We start from the raw sequence: 21,120 nt of genomic DNA, 5'->3' as shown, positions 1-21,120 counted from the left end.
ATGTGTGATGTGATAATCTAGGACTTGTGTGTATGTGTGATGTGATATGTGATTGACCTTCTTGTTTAAATGATAGTATGTGTGAAGTGATGAAGTCGTAGGCATGTTAGGGTGGTCAAGAAAGTGATGATAAGATGTTGAGACGTGATGTGAATGATAAGTGAATGATGTTAAGGATAATAATGAGTTAAGGGATCATATAGAGTCTAAAGGGAGTACGTGGGGTAGTAGTTCTACGCTAGGCATAGGAGCTGTGGTGGAATCCACAAGAATATGGAGGCACCCATAGGAGCTGTGGTGGAATCCACAAGAATATGGGGTAGAAGTCTAGTGAGAGCTACCCACTGAGAAAGAGAAGATGAGCCAACCGCGAGAGGCGGGATATAAAAACGTGCATTGTAGAGTCTTTAGCTCATGTCGGGCATTTGGGTTTTTGTACAATAGATCTTATTAGCTCATGACTTGTGATTGTTTGCTCTTCCTGAGTTGAGATCGTGGGTTCCTGGAACCTGCCTTCACTGAGTATTCCGTACTCACTCTTCTTCTTACAGGTATGGCCGAAAGGGAGCGGAAGTAGATGTTTGTATGGTGCAAGTGTTTTCTCGACGCTTTCTTTTATGACTCTTTTCTTTTAACATTTTCCTTAAGTTTTCATTTGACATTCAGTCTTTAGTTGAGTTCGGATTTATGTAAGACTATTTGAGTTTTAATAAAAGTTTTGGACGAAAAGAATTGGGTTATGGTATTTGATGAGGATCATCGGGCGAGGGCCGTTACACTATGGATGCAAACCAAAAATCATTCACCAACAACAGTTATGCTAGAGATTCTTGTAGGCTTGTACCAGCATATAATATGTTGTTGTCTAACAATGTTGGAAGAAAAAAACACATGAAGAAAGTTTATTAAAAATGATGATTGAGCTAGTGATAAAGATTCTAGTCACGATGACAAAGATTTGGATAAAATGCAAGTTGCTATCACTGTTATAATAATAACTCCATGAATTTGAAAATAAACAAAAATAAATATCATACTACAGTTTTCGAAAAGTGTATTGTTTGTATGCCCACCCATGCGGAGACGTAGGAGGGTACGTGTATATCTGAATATAATATTCTCTCCGTTTAAAAAAAATACATATTTTTTAAAAAAAATTGTTTCAAAAAATATATATTCTAATAATAATTAATTGTAAACTTTTTTTTTTGCTAAAAGGTAAATATCATATTAATGAAAGTTCAGATTTACAAACATAGTAAATCTAATTTATGTTACACCTTGACAAAAAAAGATAAAAACAAGGTAGTAACAAAATTTGGATGAGCTAAACGAAGTTAGTGCATCCACTTGGCCCTGAGGTCTTGGAATTGTTTCCTGTTCCTCCTAGCAGTTATAGTGTTGCGCATTTCCCTATCAATGAGTCTGTATATTGCTGATGGAGGTTGAGTGATCTGGTTATGGAAAACATTGTTTCTCTGCTTCCAAAAATGATAAATGACGCACTGGGCTGCGAGCTTCTTTAGTAGAGCTGGATTAATTGTAAACTTCAAAAAAAATAATTGTATTTTCTGGATTTTTATTGGTTTAAGATTATAGAAAATAGATAATTACAGAAAATTATGTATTTAATATTAAAATTTAATATGTTTTATTAATTTGTATGAAAAAACTAAAATATGTATTATTTTGAAAGGGAAAGTGTAATATAAAGTGTGATGAAAAAGGAGAGAAAGAAAGTGGGGATAAGATAGAGACAAGTGTGAACTAGTGGATGGAGAAGTAGAAAGCCAATTTGGCTCCTCTTCCAACCTGTATTTTCACTTGTGTGATCATCATCCATACACATTTCATAATATAAAATTATTTGACACACATTCATATTTGTCTGGATATCACTTCATTTTCATTTCTTGATTAATTTTTCAAAATAATGTTACAATTAACAAAAAAAAAAAAAAGTATAGGATTGAAATCTTCCCACCAGTCATCCAATCTCTTACAAATTTTAGAACGTTGGAATTGTCAAAATCACTTTATAATTGACCCAATCGAAAGAAAATGTCTCACTTTTGAGTTTGGTTGCAGATACCAACACGGTTTAAATAAATATATATTGTTACCACTAAACAAAATGTGGAGTAATAAACATTTTAAAATGCTACAGTAGTATACATCATAGAACTATTAATTTGTGTGCATCATCTTCGTCATTTCGCCGTTGTTTTCTCTCTATAGTAAAGTATTGATCTATAAATCATTATCTTTCCCTCTGCGCGTTTCACCCTTTATAGAAAAGAACCAGTGAATCATCATCATCATCATCTTCCTTCTTCTTCTCCAAAAACAGGTTAACAAACTAACTAACTTCTCTCTCCATTCTTCTTTTTATAATGGTTGCCGAGAAAAAAACGCAGGAAAAAAACATTCTTGCATAACTCGGTGACCCAATATTACATAACTAATTAACAACATCGTTGATTGTCTGATTTTTTTTCCTCAGATTTTCGACCAAACTTGATCTGTTCTGTCCAAAGCTTATTATTATAATCAATGGCGGAAGAACATCGATGCCAAACGCCAGAAGGCCACCGTCTCTGCGTTAACAACTGCGGTTTCTCCGGCAGCTCAGCCACCATGAACCTCTGCTCCAATTGCTACGGCGATCTCTGCCTCAACCAACAGCAAGCCTCCTCTCTCCCCGCCGCATCTCCTCCGTCCTCATCAAAGATCGAATCCATCTCATCGTCTTCAACGGCGGAGAGACAAATTAAGCTGATCCCGTCGGAGCAGAAGCAGCCGCCGCAACGGCCTAACCGGTGCACCGTGTGCAGGAAACGGGTCGGGTTGACCGGATTCGTGTGCCGGTGCGGTACGACTTTCTGCGGGACCCACAGGTATCCGGAGGTTCACGGATGCACGTTCGATTTCAAATCGGCGGGGCGCGAAGAGATCGCAAAGGCTAATCCTTTGGTCATAGCCGCGAAGCTCCAGAAGATATGATCTGAGCCGTTGACTTTCTTCTCTCTCTCCCGCGTTTTATCGAGACAACAACCTCCGATGCTCTCGGTGTGTCTCAGCCGTTCATTATGTTAAAACATATACCACGTGTTACGAGATTAAAGGTTGAGATGGTTGTTACAGTATTCACCTTTCAATTATTTTCCTTTTTCTTCCGAAAGAATTTGTATTTTTTAATTGTGTGGCCGCCTTTTGCTTGTGAAAGGAAAAGACTTTCTTTTGGAGAAAAAGAAAATATATAAAATTGTGTCTCTCTGTTTTTATTTTTATTTTTATTTTTGTTGAGAATGTTTTATATACGTTTTCGTTGTCAAACATTAAAGAAAAGAAACAAATAGTTTTTTTTTAAAGAAAATAAATAGTTTTATCACCCTTGGACCAGTTATCTTTTGGTAGGATATTAAAGTCAATAACATGAAGTCCAAATGTTTGTTTATGATAAGATCAAAAGGAATTCAGTATGGAACCAAATGGTCAGAGGTTAATGGCTTGAGATTAATCCATTAATCAACATCTGAGGTAGGTTTTTGAAGCTATTGATCTGAGTTAGTGTTTTTAGGTATAGAAAACCACATAGATAAACTATTGTGTACTACCAATGATACATTGGCTTTCAAGATGGTTAATTACTACTAAAAACTGAATATGTTTGAGATTAAATCCATTAATCAACATTTTAAGCGACTACAATTGGTATCTAAGCTTTTTGCTATAAGGAGTTTTTTTTCATATGTTGATTATTGGATTGAAGGATTTGGTGCATTGTGGTTATTTGAGTACATTGTTTAGATTTATTTTTGTAAAAAAGTCATATATACAAATTTATACAGTTATACAAAAAACATATTTATAGGTCAACCTTTGTACAATATGAAAAGCATACAAACTTTACCTCAATCAAGTCCAATTCTTCATTTTATACTTGTTTATATTTGATTTCTAAATTTTATTTATTTTCCACATGACAGTCATTTGTTATTTATTCTTCACATGTTCAAATCATTGTTGATGCGCCATATACCTGCATTTTCTTCCCAACAACGATGTTTCCCACGAACTATGTCGTACTCAAAGATGTAAACCAACGATTCACAAACGTTAGTATTACATCATTTCTCCACAAATCACAAAGAAATCATGATTGATAAGTTTCCATTATTAAAGTATTAAATTTATGTATGTTGAATCTCTAGAGAAATCTTAATTAATCATTGTTTCAATTTCAAATATCATAAAAAAGAATGCTAACTTTCTATTTATGATATATCATTTGAATTTTTATATGTTAAATCTTAATTAAACATCGTTTCACTTTCCTATATCAAAATATGAATGCTAGCCTTCTATGTACTAAAGATTCTATGATATATCATTTGAATTTTCATATGTTGAATCTTTAGAGAAATCATAACTAATCATTGTTACACTCTTTTTTTTTTTAATCTAATTCATCGTTGATATCATAATCACAAATCATGAATTCTTAAAAAACAAACAAATTTAGTAAAGAAAACACAAAAATAATCTTTTCGAAAAGTGGCTAGCATACAAAAAATCTTTGATTATAAAATATAGACTAGATTTTGATCCGCGCGTTAAAAGCGCGAATTTTTTTTTCCGCTTAAAGTTTTATTTTACGACTAAAATAATTTTAGAAATGTAATTATTCATAAATGAATATTTTAATTTAATAGAAAACTTAAAATTATTATCTTTTTATTGTTATTTTTAAATGAGTATTTATGTTTACAATTCAACTTGATTTTTAAATGATTTAAATTGATATTGCTTTTTTTTGAGAAACTTTTAAATTGGTATTGTTCAACTTAATTAAATTTATTATGTTGTGATTTTGTTTTGTTGAAAGTCGTTTTTTTAAATGTCATTTTTTCAATTTTAAATTGATAATAAAGTATTTATTACTATGTTAATTAAGATTTACATAATTCAATACAAATATTCCAATAATTATAAAAAGTTATAATTATATTATCAAAGGTAAAATATAATAATCATGTTTTTATTTTTGTTCATATATATAAAATAAATATTGAAAATGGTTCACAAAAAAAGAGAAAAAAATTGGAATTGGACTGAATGGTCCAAGGTGAAAGATTTGTAAATTGGACAAATTTATAAGTTGGTCCAAATGGCCCAAACATGTATTTAGATTTCTCCGACAAACTTATTTTTTTATGCCCATCGATGTTTTAAGAAAAACAGAAAAGGAAAGAAAAAATTCCTCTTTCGACGTTTCTTCTCCTTTCTCAGATGCTGAACCAATTGCCCTGGCGATTTGAAGCTAGAGAAATCATAAAATCCATTCTGTTAAACGCTGTAACGATTGCTTGAATAGGTGAATACTGAGGGTAGCAAATCTGATTTAGAAGAGTCAAACCGATGGTTAGAAACTCGGTTGATTCACCAAGGACTAGTCACTAACTCGTTGATCAAGATCTAAAAAATATATTTCGTAACTGTTATGTATGTCAGATACGAAGTCAATAGTGAGAAGAACGATGAGTTTGAGATGGTTGTCGATTTTGTCAAATCAGATATCTTTGACAAAGAGATAATAAGATTTGAAAGACAATAAACGGTAAACATAATATCACAATTTTAATCCATAGTTAACAGTTAATCTGAGATTTTTAAACACCAATATCGATATATAACATTGTTTTTTTTCTTCTGATTTTCTCCTGGAAGTCAGATTGGAATGGTTTTTAATAGTCCGAAGGAGATCTGAAGCTGATCTTTTAAAATTTATTCGAAAACATGTATGGAATAATCTCCAGCCAAATAACACTGGAAACAAATAGTAAGATTCATCTGACAATTACTATTTCTATTAGATGTGTTAACTATTTGTTTCGTTTTTAATCTTATCATTTTTTTTTCAAGAAAAATATATTTTTGAAGTATTATCAACCAGTTCCAGATACAAAGATTGTGAATTTCAATATTCTATGAAGATAACCATGACTTTAATATTAAAGATGAGTAGTTATTTCTTGAAACTTTGTTTTCTTTTACATCAGAATATATTTTGTGTTTCGTCTAGCAAAGAGAAATAAGACTTATATTGGGTTTTGTTTGCAGGAGAGATAATGGGATGATTCAGTAAGGAAATAATAGCATAAGTACATCAAACCCGATAGAAGATAAGTTTTACAGACTTTGGCATGCATTTTAAAGTCATTTTAAAGTCATGTTTATAGTATAGATGTTTGGTTGATTTTGGTTAAACCCTGATTTTGGTGGAGGTGAAAACAACAAATTTAATAATATCACTTCCAATTTTAGTATAATTCTTGGATTTTCTGGACAACTTTGAAAACAATGAAAATAAATATAGCAAATAACAAATGAAAGAAAAAAAGGCAAATAAATTATCTGAAGCATACTTTATTATAAGTAGTTTAACAAAAAACATGCTTTAAAAACCAAGAAATACCAAACAATTATTAAAAAACAAAAACATAAATTGCTTCAGAAAGTAAGAAAACAAATAAAACCAAATAATAAAAATAGAAATTTCGGGCCAGCAGAATTAGGTTTTCTTGCTTGCTTCAGCCTCCAAATCACTCATCTTCTTCTCCACCTTGATAGCTTTTGAGCGAAGATTCTTTGAAGTCGAAGTGATTTCTGGTGTTGGGTTAGTCCATGCTTCCTTTTTCTTTGTGGATGGTGTTGACATTCCTTTAATGTGTTCTTGGTTGTCAAGGAGATTGACAGAGCTCTTAAAAATTAAAAACATCAACTTTAGCGAGACTTGTTGTTAATAATAAAAATGCAGTAAAAGATGTAAAGATAAATAACTGAAAAAAAGTAAGCATACAATCATACCTCTTCTCCACTTGTAAGAGCCAGATCTTGATCAGAATGAGAATTCACTAGTTTGTCTTCTTCAGTGAAAACAATCCTTCTGTCTTTGTAGATTTTCCCAACCTTGTAAATTTCAGATTCATACAAAACATGTTCCTTTTCCACATAAATTCCAAATGTGAAAGTCTTCCCAACAACAGCAAAGATGGGGTCGGGCAAATCCGTAGGATCCTAAGCTTAATTACAAAAAATTAATGAACTATATTAGTAACAAATACGTAATTTTGTAGCTAGGAATAGAGCAGAGTAAACTTGGATGGGTATATTAGGCTGATATTAGGTTAGTCGATGGTCCTTAAAAGTCGCCTAATAAATTATGGAAAATCTATGGTTTCAGTTAAAGAAATCGATTGAGTAGTGTGATCAAGCAAAAAATAAAAATAACATTTATTGTTACCGAGATATTTACATATATCAATATATTTAAAATCCTGTTGCCATAAAGCATCTAATAATATCTATGATGATAACAGAGATATACAGTTTTAGTTGATGCAGATACTTGATGGCCAAGGTTTAAGATATGGTCATTAAATTCGTAATCACATCCACGCTATTAGATATTATTAACTACTTCGTTTTTTTCTCATAAAAATTAGCAAATAATTATATAAATTTTACGAAGTAATAACAAATTGTGGTATATAATTAGGAAAATACAATAATTCACGTTTATTTGCAAAACAAATCGGGAGTATTATCATATACGAATTGTTAAACAGATTGGGATGTAAACCAGTTTGTAACAGATTTGGAATATACCCTTGGCTTTTTTATTTTATAAACACATAAATGTTTTGTAGCAACAATATATTCGTTATACCACTTTTAAACATATAATTAGTAAACAATAAAACAAACTAGATTGTAAAACAGATAGTATCAAATTCGGAATATACCATTGAATATTGTATTTAAATTTGTTCCGATTTTGTAACAACTACATTTTCGTTTTTAATGAAAAAACATTAATTATATATTGGATCAAAATGAGTTTAGGGTTTAGGATATAAGAAGCAAACACTAAAACCATTCTGTAAAATTAGTATAGGGTTTAGATAGTGTATTTTGGGGCATAGTTTCAACTTTGTTGGGTTGGAAATCACTCACTATAATAATATAAGCTTTGTAGGAAACGACCACTTGAAAAGTAATTTAACGTGATTGTTAGGAAAGTGAGCTTAGGCTTCTTAATTTTAAAGATAAACATAGTGGACTTTTACCGAACAAACAAAATACATAAACCCCAATATAGAAGTACTATATCGTGAGTATTGAGATTATCTGAGTACCCTTAAATATGTCTACGATTTCTAAAAAAAAAAAAGGTAGTTTTAGGTAAAAAAACCAATAGTATCCTGCTGAGTCTTTGTTCGTCAAATCAAGTTCTGAAGAAGTTGACTGCTCCGACTGAAATGAGTGAATGTGCGTTTTGGTGATTAAGGCAGAGAGTGAGAGCAGAAAGATATTGAGCTTCGATGAGTGGGCTTCAACGCAGGCCCAAAATCCATTTGTGCTATATATTTTCTTCTTCTTTCTTGGCACAAGCCGCACAACCAGTGGAAGAAGTTGAGCCAAACATTACATAAACCATATCTTCGTTCTAAACTCATGCGACTCCTTACTTTTTGGGAATTTATAGTTTATCAGAGAATCTACAAGCATCTACATAAGTCGTTGACAGATATTAAGAAACAGACTTGCTTCACTTCCAGCAGAAACCCCAATATTCTCTTCGTAGTATTTGTGAAACCCTGCAAGTATAGTAAATTACATCAGTGGAAATAATACAGTTCTCAATATTTTTATTTAAGCCATTAGGTTATGTTAGAACCATACTTTTGTGACATACCTTGTTATACTTGGTATATGACACTAAAATCATGAAATATAAAGTTCCTAGTTGACAAGTACCTGTCGAAGAAACTAAGGCCCGTTACTTACAACAAACTCAATGGTACCCTTCAGATATACATGATGACGATGTTTTGTAGTAGATACAATGTTTATGTAACCATATATTGTTATAAATAAGAACTTCAGGGTAGTCCAGCATTGATAAGTAGAGTTGTGAAGAGATTTTGTTGGATGTAAAGTGCATTAAGGAGTACTTGGGAATGAGAAAGGTGTTTGTGGCTTTATCTCCACCGTGAAAATGTGTGACATATCATTTCTGAAGGCTGCAAGACCAGCGACATGTTCACAAAGCTCCACAACAATCTTCTCCGTGAAGAATTGAGAAAACTAAACGATGAGAATAATGATAAAAGCTTACTCATGCTTAATCTGTATAATGCGCTCCTAGCTATAATCAATAATAGAGGAGTTTCCATGTACGTTATTATTATTTCATTATTATAATTGTATGGTAAATTTGTAACATAGAAGGTTTAGTTTGGACCTGAGTTTCAAGATTCCGGGAACCATCTAAGGCACGTTTTGTAGGAAGAAAACGAGGAAACTCTTGTGAAGATGTAGACAAAAACGGTAAAAAGTTATTGTCTTTCCTCTTCTGGGAAAGATGGCGTTCTGTATTATTTCTTTTTCTGCCTCATTCACGACTTTACATCATGTAGATATTCATCAATTTACGTAATCATTGTAATGATATATGAAACTCATAATTGATCATGGTTGTCTCCTAAACTTCGGCTATTATTGGATTGAGTCAAGTCATATTTTACAAAGCGTGATCCATTACATGAAATAAGTGTGTAAACTTATGAATATAAAAATGATGTGGTTGCTCTTAATAATGCGTTACGAGAACATATAAAATACATTTTATTTTTTTTAGAATTCACTAACACAAAAAAAAAAAAAAAACCGTTGGTAATTTGTTTGTTTCCACTGTGTTGTATTCTGAAAACGCATTGTAACGACGGTTGGTTTTTGTAATTTGAAACGCGTTTTAACGATGGATTCTGAGCATATATGGCCATTTATTAACTAGAGGAACCAGACCAAAAGGGGTATAATTACAAAAACCAAAACTATAGGGGCATAACACAAAAGACTAAAAGTATTGGTGCGGGTTATTAAATAAGAAAAAAACATAACCAAAGGACAGTAAACTAAAAAAGACAAGAGACTTCAAAAAAGTCTCTGCTTTCTTTTGTTTGATACTTTGATTCTTTGCTGGCTTCTTCACTTTTGTTTCTTTTCACGCTTTTTTCCCCTAAATTCGATTGCGTTGCTGTTTTGATCATCATCACTTCCTCATCCTCAAACTCGTCTCTCCGATGAGATCTCCGCCGTCGATGTCACCGTCTTCTATCTCAACGGTGAAATCTCCGACTCCTCAGACGGATAATTCAATGGCCATAGTGGCTTTCGATAACTCCACCACTCACTACTCTTCTTCGTCTCCTTCGCCTCCACACGCTCTCAGCGAATCAGATGAAGAAGAGAGACGCAGCAGCAGGAGAAGCAAAACTCCGGTAAAGGAAGAACCTTTCGCTTCTCTGGCTCATCAAACTCCGTCTCCGATCGTTGTGGTTCACAATCACAACAACCCTTCTGTGAAAGAGTTCGTTCCTCCTCCTGTGGCGACGACGAGGAAGAGCGCTCGCGTTGGCTCCGGGAGAAGAAACGGTGGCGGTGGTCAGCGATCTGGAGCTGTGTTGGCGATTCTGAAGAGGTCGAGGAGGGAAGAGGTTGTGAAGTATTCAGCTTTAGGGTTTAGGTTAAGCGAAGTCGTCTTGGCTTTGATCTCGTTCTCGGTCATGGCTGCTGATAAGACTAAAGGGTGGAGTGGCGATTCTTTTGATCGTTACAGGGAGTACAGGTATGTATGGTCGTGTTCTTGAATTGGTTTAAGATGAGTCTTATTGATGTCATTTGATTTTGATTAACCAAACTTGGTTGTGACAGGTTTTGTCTGTCTGTGAACGTGGTTGCTTTTGTATATTCTGCTTTTCAAGCATGTGACTTGGCATACCATCTTGTCAGAGAGAAGCACTTTATCAACCACCACCTTCGACCTCTCTTTGAGTTCATCTTAGATCAGGCGAGTCTACATTAACTTACTCACCTACTAATGAATAAGAAAATGTTTGTGTCCTGAAGAAGAATAGTTGCTCTGTGTTTTTGGCTATTTAGGTGCTTGCGTATATGCTTATATCAGCATCAACAGCTGCAGTCACTCGTGTTGATGATTGGGTTTCAAACTGGGGGAAAGATGATTTCACTGAGATGGCGACTGCCTCTATTGCTATGTCCTTCTTGGCCTTCCTTGCCTTCGCTTGCAGTTCACTCATCTCAGGGTATAACCTCTTCAACCAAGACTCTCTCTGATTCTCCTCCCTCACCTTTTTTTTTGTATAGTTAAAAGCCAAGAACACACTCCTTGTGTCAAAATATATATTTGAGAAATAAAAGATCAATACGTCTTTTATAGAATTGTAGTTTATTACACTATTTATGGATTTTTGTAGACATAAAGATATCAGGAAACTGTGTAATATTTGAGGTTAATAAGAGAGGCATCAAGACCTTTTTGATTTTGTTGTTTAAAAACGTTACAAAACCTTAACATATCTTAAACTGGAGCTATAACGGCAAAACATATTTTAGTTCTTCAGCCGTATGATTGTTAATTAGATGTTTCCAGGTTCTTGCTAGTAATGATTTTGTTGTGTTCAAGCCATCTCTTGAAAAGGGTTGTGGCTTTAAGATGCGACTGGTTTTGTGTTAATCAGTGACCCTGTGTGTTGTATGTTTCTGGATTGAGTCTTGAGGATCATTTAGTTCTTATACTAAAGCAATAAAGTGATGTGTGGTATTTGACTGAGGGGGAGAATATGAACATACTATGAACCCAATAAAAGAGTATAAAGAAACTTCCAAGAAGAAGAAGAGTTGAAGTTAACTTCTCTGTTCCCCTCGTCTTTACTCTTTAGCATTGACCAGCTTTGGGCTTTGCTGTTATAATAGGCTCATCTTTCTCCCCTTGGGCCTCAACTCAGACCACAGCCTTTCTGTAAACCGGAATCGATACTTCACAAAAAGGAGTGCAAAGCTTCGTATCCCAATAGTTAGGCTCACGACAAAGACTACAAAAGATGAAAACAACAAACACACATCAAATCAAGAAGGCACATATCAGGCACTCGTCTAATTTCTGACAGTTTTGTTCCCCGATAATTGATAGTTTTGTCATTTTAACATCTAACTTTTTTTTTTTTTTTGAGGAATAACAAAAATCTAACGTGTGTGGTGCGCAGAAATCTACCGTTCATGATGTAATGTATAGAATATAGAGAGATGGATACAAGGAAGAAAATCACAAACAGATTTCCAAGTTTTAACATTAAGATCCAAGTGTGGATCAGACACAAAGTCGACCGGATGTAAAAGAGCCTAGCCAGTACAGGACTCATAGTGTTATAACAACAACAACTCATAGTGTGTTATAAAAATTTAGTGTCTCAACATTTCAACATTAATTCGATTATGGGTTATCTATGTGGGTATTTTAGAGTATCTGTAATTCATTTCTATATCTATTTATATAATAGCATTTAATCCGATTTATTTCTATTTTTTCAAATAGAAATTATTATTTGTTCTTCTTCATCTAAAGGAAATAATTACAGTTTTATGTTTATAGAGAAATAAAAATATCATTTTAAAAGCACGAGTTAATTCCATTTTTATTTGACTTTTTCTATATACTTTTTCCAAAATAACAAATGGATAATAACGTAAAATAGGGGAAAATTAACTTCCTTTTAGGTTATCTGGTCGGCAAAAAACAAAACAAAAATGCGAAAAATAATTATGGAAAAGAGAGTTTTGATGTGAAATGTAATAAAGACAAGTAAGAAAAAAATAAGAAAAAAGAAACGTGATTTTCAGCATAGAACATGAGACCTGCAAACACATATGCTTTAGGGACCCACATTACGCCTCTCAACTTTTGTCACACAAACAAACATTTTCTTCACTGAACGCTAAACACCAAAACAAATAAACTAAGACATTTTTACACTCTTTGTGGAATCTCTTCAAGCTTAAGCCACTAGGGTTCCTTTTTTGGGAGTCTCCATGAGTCTCTGTAACCTATCCTGCCTCCTAATGTTCTTCTTGGGTAAGCCTTTCTTCTCTTAGATCCTTTACTTCTGGGCAATGAGCTTGTGCAATGTATAGTGTGTGAGCTTTGAGCTTTGAGCTTTTTCATTTGTTGTTATACAGTTTGGTTTTCACGTGAATCACTTTAAGTCTCTTCCCATGTTATCTTTGAAGTTGAATCTTCACTTCAGTAACGGTTATTACTACTCTGTTTTAGCTTCATGAGATCTGGGATTGAAACTGCTAGATTTGGTTTAATATTATTTTATTTAGTCTTCTTGATTCTTCATGTCTCTTTGTTTGGTTTCTTGACTTTGTAATTGATTGGTCCATCACCATCTCCATAAATAAAAATGTCTTCTTTCTGTTTATTAAAGTAGCTACCTTTACTTCTGTAGGGTTCATTATTTGAGTCTATTAACTATGATGATGACTGATGACTTTACCTGTTCATTCCCCTTTACTTCTCAACCTCCTTACTTTGATCATTGCATTTTCTCTGTTACATATTCCCTTTTTCTAAACTCAATTAACATTGCTCTTTGTCTGGAATATTGTTGTTTGATTTTATCTAAAAGAATCTCTTCTTGTTTTTTAATCAAATGATTGTTGTTATTACAGGATGTTGCAATATGAATCAAGGAAGCTGAGTCTATCACGGTTTTCTCAGTACTTGTTGTGGTGTCTGAACTCTGGGACTCATAGCAGCATGAGAAGCTCCACTGGTTTAAAGCTGTGTTGATAAACTAACTCATTGCTAATGGGATCGTTTGCTGGTGCTTGTGAAATTGTTGAGGAGAAGGATGCGGTGAGGCTGGCCAAACATTCTTGCAAGCCAGCATTGGAATCAAGCAAAGACATGGAGCGTCCTCCACTAAACAAAGGTTCTATGGAGTATGACATTGATCAGCTTTTCCAGTCTATATCCATAAAACCATCACCAGGAAGAGTCATAGGCTCTTCTTCTTTCCATCATCTTGAGACTAGAACAAGCGCTGGTACGAGCAGGAGCACAAGCCCTTCCAAGAAAAGCGCTCTGAAGAAGCCATTTCCCATGGGAGGAACCCCAAGATCACCAAGAGTTGGTCTTTCTGATTCAGTTTCGTTAAAGCAGGCCCTGAGAGATCTTTGCATATCAAAGGCCTCAGAGATGGCTGCTCAGAAACGGTTGTCAAAGTCTGCAGCTGCGTCTCCGAGGGTTTCTGAAGCAGACAGGATAAAGAGTCTTTACAGACAAGTTTTGAATGAGTCTGCAGGCAGGTCTGGCCTTCCTGTAGACAAGGGTAAGAGGTTCGTTGAAGTATCTTTGACTCCTGTGGACGACATACCCAGCTCTTCCCAGAGTGTGCCTGATGTCCTTGAGACAAAGCCTTCTAAATTCTTGTATGAATCAGTGGGAGAGACTGTGTTGCTGTATAAATCAAACAACTCTGGATCTTCTCTAAGTTTTGGAAGTGGAGATTTTGAGATAGAGATAGATGAGTATGCCTCATCTCCTCCTCATAAAGATGGTGTGGTGGAAATAGACAAACATGTTACCTCTCTGCCTTCATGTTCTGGCAGCAAAGCTGATGCTGAAGAGGAGCTAGACAAGAGCATTGTCTCATCAGCTAGAGTGAAAAGTGAGCCAAAAGCTCTTCACTCAGGGCTAGAAAGAACGCTGGATAATGTACCTAGTGCAGTAAGAGAGAACATCAAACTAGTAAACAAGGTAAAAAGAAACATCCCACGTCCCAAACCGCGGCCAAAGAGAAAGATTTTGGTTAAGAAGAAGTTAAGAGTCGCTGTAGCTTCTTCTGCTACAAAAACGGTTGAGAAAGATGATACTTCCTTAGAGCCTAGTGCAAGCCAAACTCTATGCCAGAAATGCCACTGTTCGTTAAAGAGCATCTCAGAAAATGTCAGTGTTGAAGCAAATCAGGAATCAGTTGCAAGCTCGCATCTCATTAGCATTGTGAAGAGTAGTAATAAAGAGACCAGCAAGGCTTCCTCCAATTCCTGTGAGGCTATTGACAGCAGAGAAGCTGACATTGTCATGCAACAAGACGCCATTCAAAATAAACAACAAAGAGAGAATCCAACTTCCAGCGAAAAGATTATATTCTCACTGAGCTCAAAGGACAGCAGCATAAGAAACTACAGCAGCAGCACAAGCATGAGCGAGGAGAGCAATCTGAGCAGGTTCAGCTGCGGCAACAAACCTCACATGTCTATGGACGTGAGATGGGAAGCGATTAAGCACGTCAAGTTGCAGTGTGGTGGCTCTTTAGGATTAAGACATTTCAACCTTTTGAAAAAGCTTGGTTGTGGAGATATAGGAACGGTTTATCTCGCTGAGCTGGTCGGTACGAGTTGCCTGTTTGCCATAAAGGTCATGGACAACGAGTTCTTGGCTCGGAGGAAAAAGACGCCGAGGGCGCAGGCGGAACGTGCGATACTTAAGATGTTGGACCATCCTTTTCTGCCTACCTTGTATGCGCAGTTCATTTCAGATAATTTGTCATGTCTGGTGATGGAGTATTGTCCCGGTGGTGATCTTCATGTCTTGAGGCAGAAACAGCTCAGTAGATGTTTCTCTGAACCTGCAGCTAGGTAAAGATTACTTTTCTCATTGTTATGAATCTCTGATAAGCAAAGTTGATGGTGATAATTAGGCTTGCTGGTTCAGTTTGTTTGGTTGGTTAGCTCGGAATAATCAAAAAGATATTTGCTTCGGCTTTACATTAATACGGTTTCAAAGGTTTCTACTGAAGTTTTTGGTTTTATGATTAGTTCGGTTAAATTTTCGGTTTGAATTGAGTAATTTAAGAAAAAGGTTAATTTCAGTTAATATGGTTATTTCGATTCAGATTTTGGTTAGTTCAGTTTTGAATATTGGTTAAGGTTGGTACTGGTTAGTAAATTCTTTTTTTTGGAAAATCGAACTAATTGATTACCAAACCGAAAACCTATTTTTTTAGTTGCTGAACTGAACCGAATTTTCTAACCGAACTAATTGAAAACCAAACTTTTTGGTTCGGTTCGGCAGGTTCGGGCAATAACCGCATGCCTAGTGATAATGTAGTAACAATGATGATTGTTTTTGTTCATAGGTTCTATGTAGCAGAAGTCCTCCTTGCGCTTGAGTACTTACACATGCTGGGAGTTATATACCGTGATTTGAAACCAGAGAACATTCTAGTCCGTGAAGATGGTCACATCATGCTTACAGATTTCGTCCTCTCACTCAGATGTGAGGTGAACCCAACTCTTCTCAAAACAACTTCTTCTGCCGGGAAAGATCCTGCAAGGATGTCTGGTCATTACAACACATCCAACTGCATACAACCTCTATGTATCGAACCATCGTGCCGTGTCCCATGTTTCAGCCCTAGGCTCTCATCAAAACCAAGAAAACAGAGAAGGCCTGATCCTTTGACCCAGCAGTTCAGATCACTGCCTCAGCTTGTGGCTGAACCAACCGAAGCAAGATCAAACTCTTTCGTAGGAACGCACGAGTACTTGGCGCCGGAGATCATTAAAGGAGAAGGGCACGGTGCTGCAGTCGACTGGTGGACTTTTGGTGTCCTTCTATATGAGCTTTTATACGGGAAGACACCGTTCAAAGGTTATGACAATGAGGAGACATTGTCTAACGTTGTGTTTCAGAACCTCAAGTTTCCTGATAGCCCTCTTGTGAGCTTCCAGGCAAAGGATTTGATCAGAAGGTTGGTGATGAAGGATCCAGAGAGCCGTCTGGGGTCGGAGAAAGGAGCTGCAGAGATCAAGAGGCATCCTTTCTTTGAAGGATTGAACTGGGCTCTCATCCGCTGCGCCATTCCCCCTGAGCTGCCTGATGTATATGAGAATGGTGCAACGGAAGCAACTTCTCCTAAAGGGAATAGTAATGGGTATCTTGAATGTAAAGCCATGGGAGATCATCTTGAGTTCGAGTTGTTTTAGGGGATAGAGGAAAAAGACAATACGGGTCTATGCAGACAGAAACTCTCTGGTTTGAGTTATCAATGGTACCGTTGTTGTTGTAATCCTTTTCTAAGTCTAATAGGTGAAGTTTGCCTACTTTTTTCCTTACTTTCGCATTAGCTTCAAGGCAAAGCAATCTATTTTCAAAGCCCAAACAAGAAAAAAGAGAGAGCAGACGCTTATATATGGATTAAGTAGAGATAATGGAAGTCTTACATATGGGTACATGTTTTTGTTCTTGACTAAAAAGTTGTACATGTCTTGTCGTCTATCAGATACATGATTCTGTTGAGACTTTTTTTGGTTTTGTTGTTTGCAATGGTAGTGCTGATAGCAATCTTGGTGATCTTCTTGATGATTCTCCTTGTGAGTTTCATGGTAAAGCTCCTCAATCAGATTAGAAGGGTTTTGTATTCTTCCAGCAACTTCGGAATGTCATCCATCCGCAACTGAGAATAGCAATTTGGCATGTCAGAGAACATGTGCGGAAAGCCTGATGTTTGATTGATTGGTGTCAAATATTCAAGAGAGAGGAAAGTATGCAGTAATACCTCGGAAGAACTTTTGATATGATAAAACGTAAACGTCTTCTTTCCAGGGAGGCCAAAATCAGCAGATGCTAAGCTGCCCTGTGCTCTGAGACATACCCGCCACAACAATGAAAACAAACATGTGTGAAAAAGGAAAGGATGAAGCAAATGTGAAATTTCATAACATTTTATATTACGAGATAATTTATCAAGATTACTTCAATGTCATGGTGGTGATTCCATAGGCAATCAAGGAACAACCATTTTGATTGAAATAGTTGGAATGGGTAAAGAACTCACGTGTATTTTCGGGTAACAAGTCGCTGATAATCTCGAAGCAAGGAACCAAGCTCCTTTAATTGCAAAGTCTCTGGAGTGGACTCTCTCCAATGTTGACGAAGTGCTTCAGCTGCCATCTATTCAATGAGAAGCAATTTCAGTACAAGAATAACACGATCACACATCATAAAATAGACAAGAGGAAAAACTCACCTGAATCATGGAGGCTCGATTATCAACTACATCTCCCTCAATCAATCTGGTTCCTAACTCAACGAACTCTTGATCTTCTGACTCCTCGGGTATTTGAAGGCGTAGCAACCCTGATGAAACAGAGATTCCCATTTTCTTTTGCAAGTCAACGATAGTGGATCCCTCTTGTCCCCTTTCCTGCTGTGGATCCCTCTCAATGTAAAAACAAGTTGAAAAGCTAATTTAACTGCACTGACGAGAAACACATAAGATGACAAGCAGGGACTTCAATTACCGTATCCAGTTCTCTCTCTGACTCTTTAGTCTCAGGAGGGTTTCTAATTTGAGGTACAGAAGACCTCTTGGCTATCGGATCATCTGCGAAAAAAAAAGAAAAAGAGATAGGGTGGCCGTGAGGTTGTGATGGAAGCCCACAAGTATTGAGTGAGATCCCTATCTGGAGTTCCACGTCCATTTATCTCTTTAATTTTTCGAAGGCTAAACAGTATACTAAATTCAATCAGATGTGTAAACCTTCAAAACTTTTAATACAAACTACGATCAACACCAAGATTAGTTCGTCTAAAGACTTTCCAACGATAAGAAACATTCGGTACAAATAAGAGTAAGATACCTTCAGGAACTAGCCACCAAAGATCACCGAAGGTTGATTTTCCATCAAAACCACCAATTAAAAGATGACGAGCTCCAATACTAGTCATTGTATGGTAAGCTCGAGGAGGAGGAGGAGGCTCATCATTGCTTATCGGTAAGCGCTTCCACTGAGCAGTTACTAGAATGTGAAAAAAAAAAAATTTAGCGACAGAGCGTAGAAGACAATGCACAGCAATAAAAGTGATGAATTACATCACAGTTTTATCATCTCACTAGATTGTACTATTGTAAATTACTGATGAGGATTTTTGGGTTTGGAGTGATCCTTTAGCAGAGGAGACGAATCTTATAAGCAAAAATTTACCTCTGTCTAAAATTATAGTGTCATTGTAATAGACATCATAACGACTCAGCCATCCACCAGTTCCATGTCCCCCAAATAACAGAAGCTTCATACAGAAAATTAATGATGTGAGTGATGTACTCTCATGCGAAGCTATCCTTACACAAAAGGACAAACAAAACAGAAGCTGAAAAAGACATACATAATGTCCTCCAGATGTGACAGTGTGACCACATCGAGCTGATGGTGCTTGGCCAGGAAGCTTTAGTTGGGTCCATCCGGGTGTTTCACGCTCTTTCTTGCACAACAAAGGTAAACCACAATAAGATCAGCAACCAGAACATAAGAAAGAGAAAAATGAAGAGAATACTCCTCTACATAATTCAATACAATTTTCAAGAAATTTAATTAAGCATTAACCTTCATCTATTAGACCCTTCAAAGCCCACAGATCACCCATGATAGGGCCACCGCCTCCTATCAAAGATAACCATAGCACACACCATAGTCTCAGTTTAGTTGTTATCAGCTCAAGGAAAACAAATATTTTGGTTCTGGTATACCTCGGCCACCAAAAACAAGTAAGCGTTTCTCAACCATGGTGGCTGTATGACCACATCTAGGAGGTGGCAACGACCCCGAAACCGACAGCTCCATCCATTCAAGTGACACTAACAAACGCCAGAAAGTTGACATTATCATAAACTTAAAACAAGTTTTATTACAAAACCGAAGTAGACGAGAGATATACTTGTGTCCATAACATACACATCTGACAGCCATTTTTTACCATCCCAGCCGCCACACCTGCCAATGGTCATAGGCTAAGCCAATGCATGCAACAAGCTGATGAACGTCTAAAATTTCTGAATACTCACAACACGATTTTCTGGTTCCCAATAGCAGCGGCAGCAGAAAAATCACGAGGCGTGGGTAAGTCGCCAAAGCTGGTTAGCTCAGACCACTGCCATATATCTACAGAAAATTATAACCGCCGTCATAATGTCACAGAAATGCCAAAGCAGAGTATTAAAAACTCCGAGGCACACCACTTACCTGTATCTAGAACCCAGAAGTCACCCAGCCTGTAATTGATTTATAGAAATAAGCTACTTAGAATGTAAAAACGCTTATAGCTAGAAAACATATTGTAGTGCGTACCTCTTGCCACCAGAACGTCCACCAAAGATGAACATATGACAATCAATAGTGATGGCAACATGAAACGCTCGAGGTGTAGGACCAACTTTTCCTTCAGATAAGCTGCCAGTACACTCTGGCTCAAACCAGAGTTTGTTCTCTAGACGACAGGATTAAAGAAGAAGCAAATCATAAGACAACCAATTATCACATGATTAAGAAGCTGATCATATGATACTTAAAACAAGCCAAGGCGGGGACAAAAGATGCCCAGAAACAAAACTAGCAAAATAAGAATAATCCCATTGGGAAGTTTTCAGTTTTCTATAGTTTTTTTTTTGCAAAGTAACTATCTTTGATGAAGCATCAGCCTGCCTAGACACTAGTCTTTCATTACAAGCGAAGCAAGCCTAGATAAGTAGATAGTAACTCATAAGAAAGAAAGAAAGAAAAAAAAGCATCTTCTTTGGATCAAGGAATCAATATGATATTTACCAATGTCATAAACAATGATGTCGTTGAGGAACTTCTTGTCGACGAGGCCGCCGAACACCACGACCATGGATTTTCCGACATTGACAGCTGTATGTCCACTGATGAAGAATAAAAATCATCAGCTGAAATTAAAATCGAAAAATTGAATCGAGAAGAAGTAATTAATTTACCTCCTGGGCTGTGGAGGAGTTCCGGTGAAATCGGAAGAGGAAGCTCGAACCCAGTGATGCATATGTTTGGCGATTGATGTCTGAAACGCACGGATCACCGCGTTTTTGGATTCGCTTCAACTAGTAGACTTCTTCTCCTCTTAATTGGAGTCAAAAACAAATTTGCAGAGATCGAAAGGACTCTCTCTTGTTTTGTTTTTAAATCATCAACTACATCTCCGTCTGGCCACCGTAAGCATTTTTATTTTCATTTATTTTTACTTAAATACTTTGTTTTCAAATTGGTATATATTATAATATATATGTGTCTATCAATTTTTAAAACATAGTAAGTTTACTATATATTTTTTCATTGAATAGATTATTTCAAACTTTAATATGTATCTCTATTTTCTTATATATATATATATAT

General features: G+C 35.9%; 4 protein-coding genes and 1 long non-coding RNA gene across 8 annotated transcripts; 3 read left to right on the top strand and 2 right to left on the bottom strand.

Moving 5' to 3' along the window:
* Positions 1 to 2,088: 2,088 nt before the first annotated feature.
* LOC106337329 (zinc finger A20 and AN1 domain-containing stress-associated protein 4-like) lies at positions 2,089 to 3,293 on the top strand. The gene is made up of 2 exons (XM_013776427.1): positions 2,089 to 2,350; positions 2,504 to 3,293. The coding sequence occupies exon 2, from the start codon at positions 2,554 to 2,556 to the stop codon at positions 3,001 to 3,003; it is 450 nt and encodes a 149-aa protein (XP_013631881.1). The 5' UTR covers positions 2,089 to 2,350; positions 2,504 to 2,553; the 3' UTR covers positions 3,004 to 3,293.
* A 3,120-nt stretch (positions 3,294 to 6,413) lies between these two features.
* On the bottom strand, positions 6,414 to 7,116 carry LOC106341000. The gene is made up of 2 exons (XR_001269555.1): positions 6,871 to 7,116; positions 6,414 to 6,763 (listed from the first exon to the last, which is right to left on the bottom strand). It is a non-coding gene; the product is annotated as an uncharacterized LOC106341000 (long non-coding RNA).
* A 2,863-nt stretch (positions 7,117 to 9,979) lies between these two features.
* On the top strand, positions 9,980 to 11,411 carry LOC106339358 (CASP-like protein 4A3). The gene is made up of 3 exons (XM_013778149.1): positions 9,980 to 10,696; positions 10,783 to 10,918; positions 11,011 to 11,411. The coding sequence occupies exons 1-3, from the start codon at positions 10,152 to 10,154 to the stop codon at positions 11,203 to 11,205; spliced, it is 876 nt and encodes a 291-aa protein (XP_013633603.1). The 5' UTR covers positions 9,980 to 10,151; the 3' UTR covers positions 11,206 to 11,411.
* Positions 11,412 to 12,861: 1,450 nt separating this feature from the next.
* On the top strand, positions 12,862 to 17,240 carry LOC106339534 (serine/threonine-protein kinase KIPK). 2 transcript variants are annotated; one of them, XM_013778361.1, is made up of 3 exons: positions 12,862 to 13,000; positions 13,603 to 15,573; positions 16,074 to 17,240. In XM_013778361.1, the coding sequence occupies exons 2-3, from the start codon at positions 13,742 to 13,744 to the stop codon at positions 16,921 to 16,923; spliced, it is 2,682 nt and encodes an 893-aa protein (XP_013633815.1). In that variant the 5' UTR covers positions 12,862 to 13,000; positions 13,603 to 13,741; the 3' UTR covers positions 16,924 to 17,240. The 2 variants fall into 2 exon arrangements, with proteins under 2 accessions (XP_013633815.1, XP_013633816.1); XM_013778362.1 differs by lacking the exon at positions 12,862 to 13,000 and having other exon boundaries at positions 13,487 to 15,573.
* On the bottom strand, positions 17,104 to 20,935 carry LOC106339535 (host cell factor-like). 3 transcript variants are annotated; one of them, XM_013778364.1, is made up of 16 exons: positions 20,709 to 20,935; positions 20,539 to 20,636; positions 20,065 to 20,203; positions 19,960 to 19,988; positions 19,782 to 19,878; positions 19,655 to 19,710; positions 19,467 to 19,574; positions 19,324 to 19,380; positions 19,106 to 19,197; positions 18,925 to 19,009; positions 18,580 to 18,738; positions 18,241 to 18,323; positions 17,967 to 18,146; positions 17,775 to 17,890; positions 17,496 to 17,580; positions 17,104 to 17,393 (listed from the first exon to the last, which is right to left on the bottom strand). In XM_013778364.1, the coding sequence occupies exons 1-16, from the start codon at positions 20,768 to 20,770 to the stop codon at positions 17,337 to 17,339; spliced, it is 1,503 nt and encodes a 500-aa protein (XP_013633818.1). In that variant the 5' UTR covers positions 20,771 to 20,935; the 3' UTR covers positions 17,104 to 17,336. The 3 variants fall into 3 exon arrangements, with proteins under 3 accessions (XP_013633818.1, XP_013633817.1, XP_013633819.1); XM_013778363.1 differs by having other exon boundaries at positions 17,110 to 17,393; positions 17,967 to 18,158; XM_013778365.1 differs by having other exon boundaries at positions 17,110 to 17,393; positions 17,967 to 18,143.
* Positions 20,936 to 21,120: the final 185 nt, after the last annotated feature.

Source organism: Brassica oleracea, chromosome C4 (genome assembly GCF_000695525.1).
Source record: "Brassica oleracea var. oleracea cultivar TO1000 chromosome C4, BOL, whole genome shotgun sequence".
In the NCBI taxonomy this organism is placed as follows: domain Eukaryota; kingdom Viridiplantae; phylum Streptophyta; class Magnoliopsida; order Brassicales; family Brassicaceae; genus Brassica; species Brassica oleracea.
The sequence above is the reverse complement of the archived record's forward strand: the minus strand, read 5'-3'. Positions and strand labels throughout refer to the sequence as shown.

Excerpts from the sequence above, each read along its gene's own strand:
- LOC106339534 (XM_013778361.1), top strand. The coding sequence starts at position 13,742 with ATGGGATCGTTTGCTGGTGCTTGTGAAATTGTTGAGGAGAAGGATGCG. Across the intron at positions 15,574-16,073 it reads TTCTCTGAACCTGCAGCTAG|GTTCTATGTAGCAGAAGTCC; the intron begins GTAAAGATTACT and ends TTTTGTTCATAG.
- LOC106339358 (XM_013778149.1), top strand. The coding sequence starts at position 10,152 with ATGAGATCTCCGCCGTCGATGTCACCGTCTTCTATCTCAACGGTGAAA. Across the intron at positions 10,697-10,782 it reads GATCGTTACAGGGAGTACAG|GTTTTGTCTGTCTGTGAACG; the intron begins GTATGTATGGTC and ends TGGTTGTGACAG. Across the intron at positions 10,919-11,010 it reads TTGAGTTCATCTTAGATCAG|GTGCTTGCGTATATGCTTAT; the intron begins GCGAGTCTACAT and ends TTGGCTATTTAG.
- LOC106339535 (XM_013778363.1), bottom strand. The coding sequence starts at position 20,770 with ATGCATCACTGGGTTCGAGCTTCCTCTTCCGATTTCACCGGAACTCCT. Across the intron at positions 19,879-19,959 it reads CTTCTGGGTTCTAGATACAG|ATATATGGCAGTGGTCTGAG; the intron begins GTAAGTGGTGTG and ends AATTTTCTGTAG. Across the intron at positions 17,394-17,495 it reads ATATCAAAAGTTCTTCCGAG|TTGCGGATGGATGACATTCC; the intron begins GTATTACTGCAT and ends TGCTATTCTCAG.
- LOC106337329 (XM_013776427.1), top strand. The coding sequence starts at position 2,554 with ATGGCGGAAGAACATCGATGCCAAACGCCAGAAGGCCACCGTCTCTGC.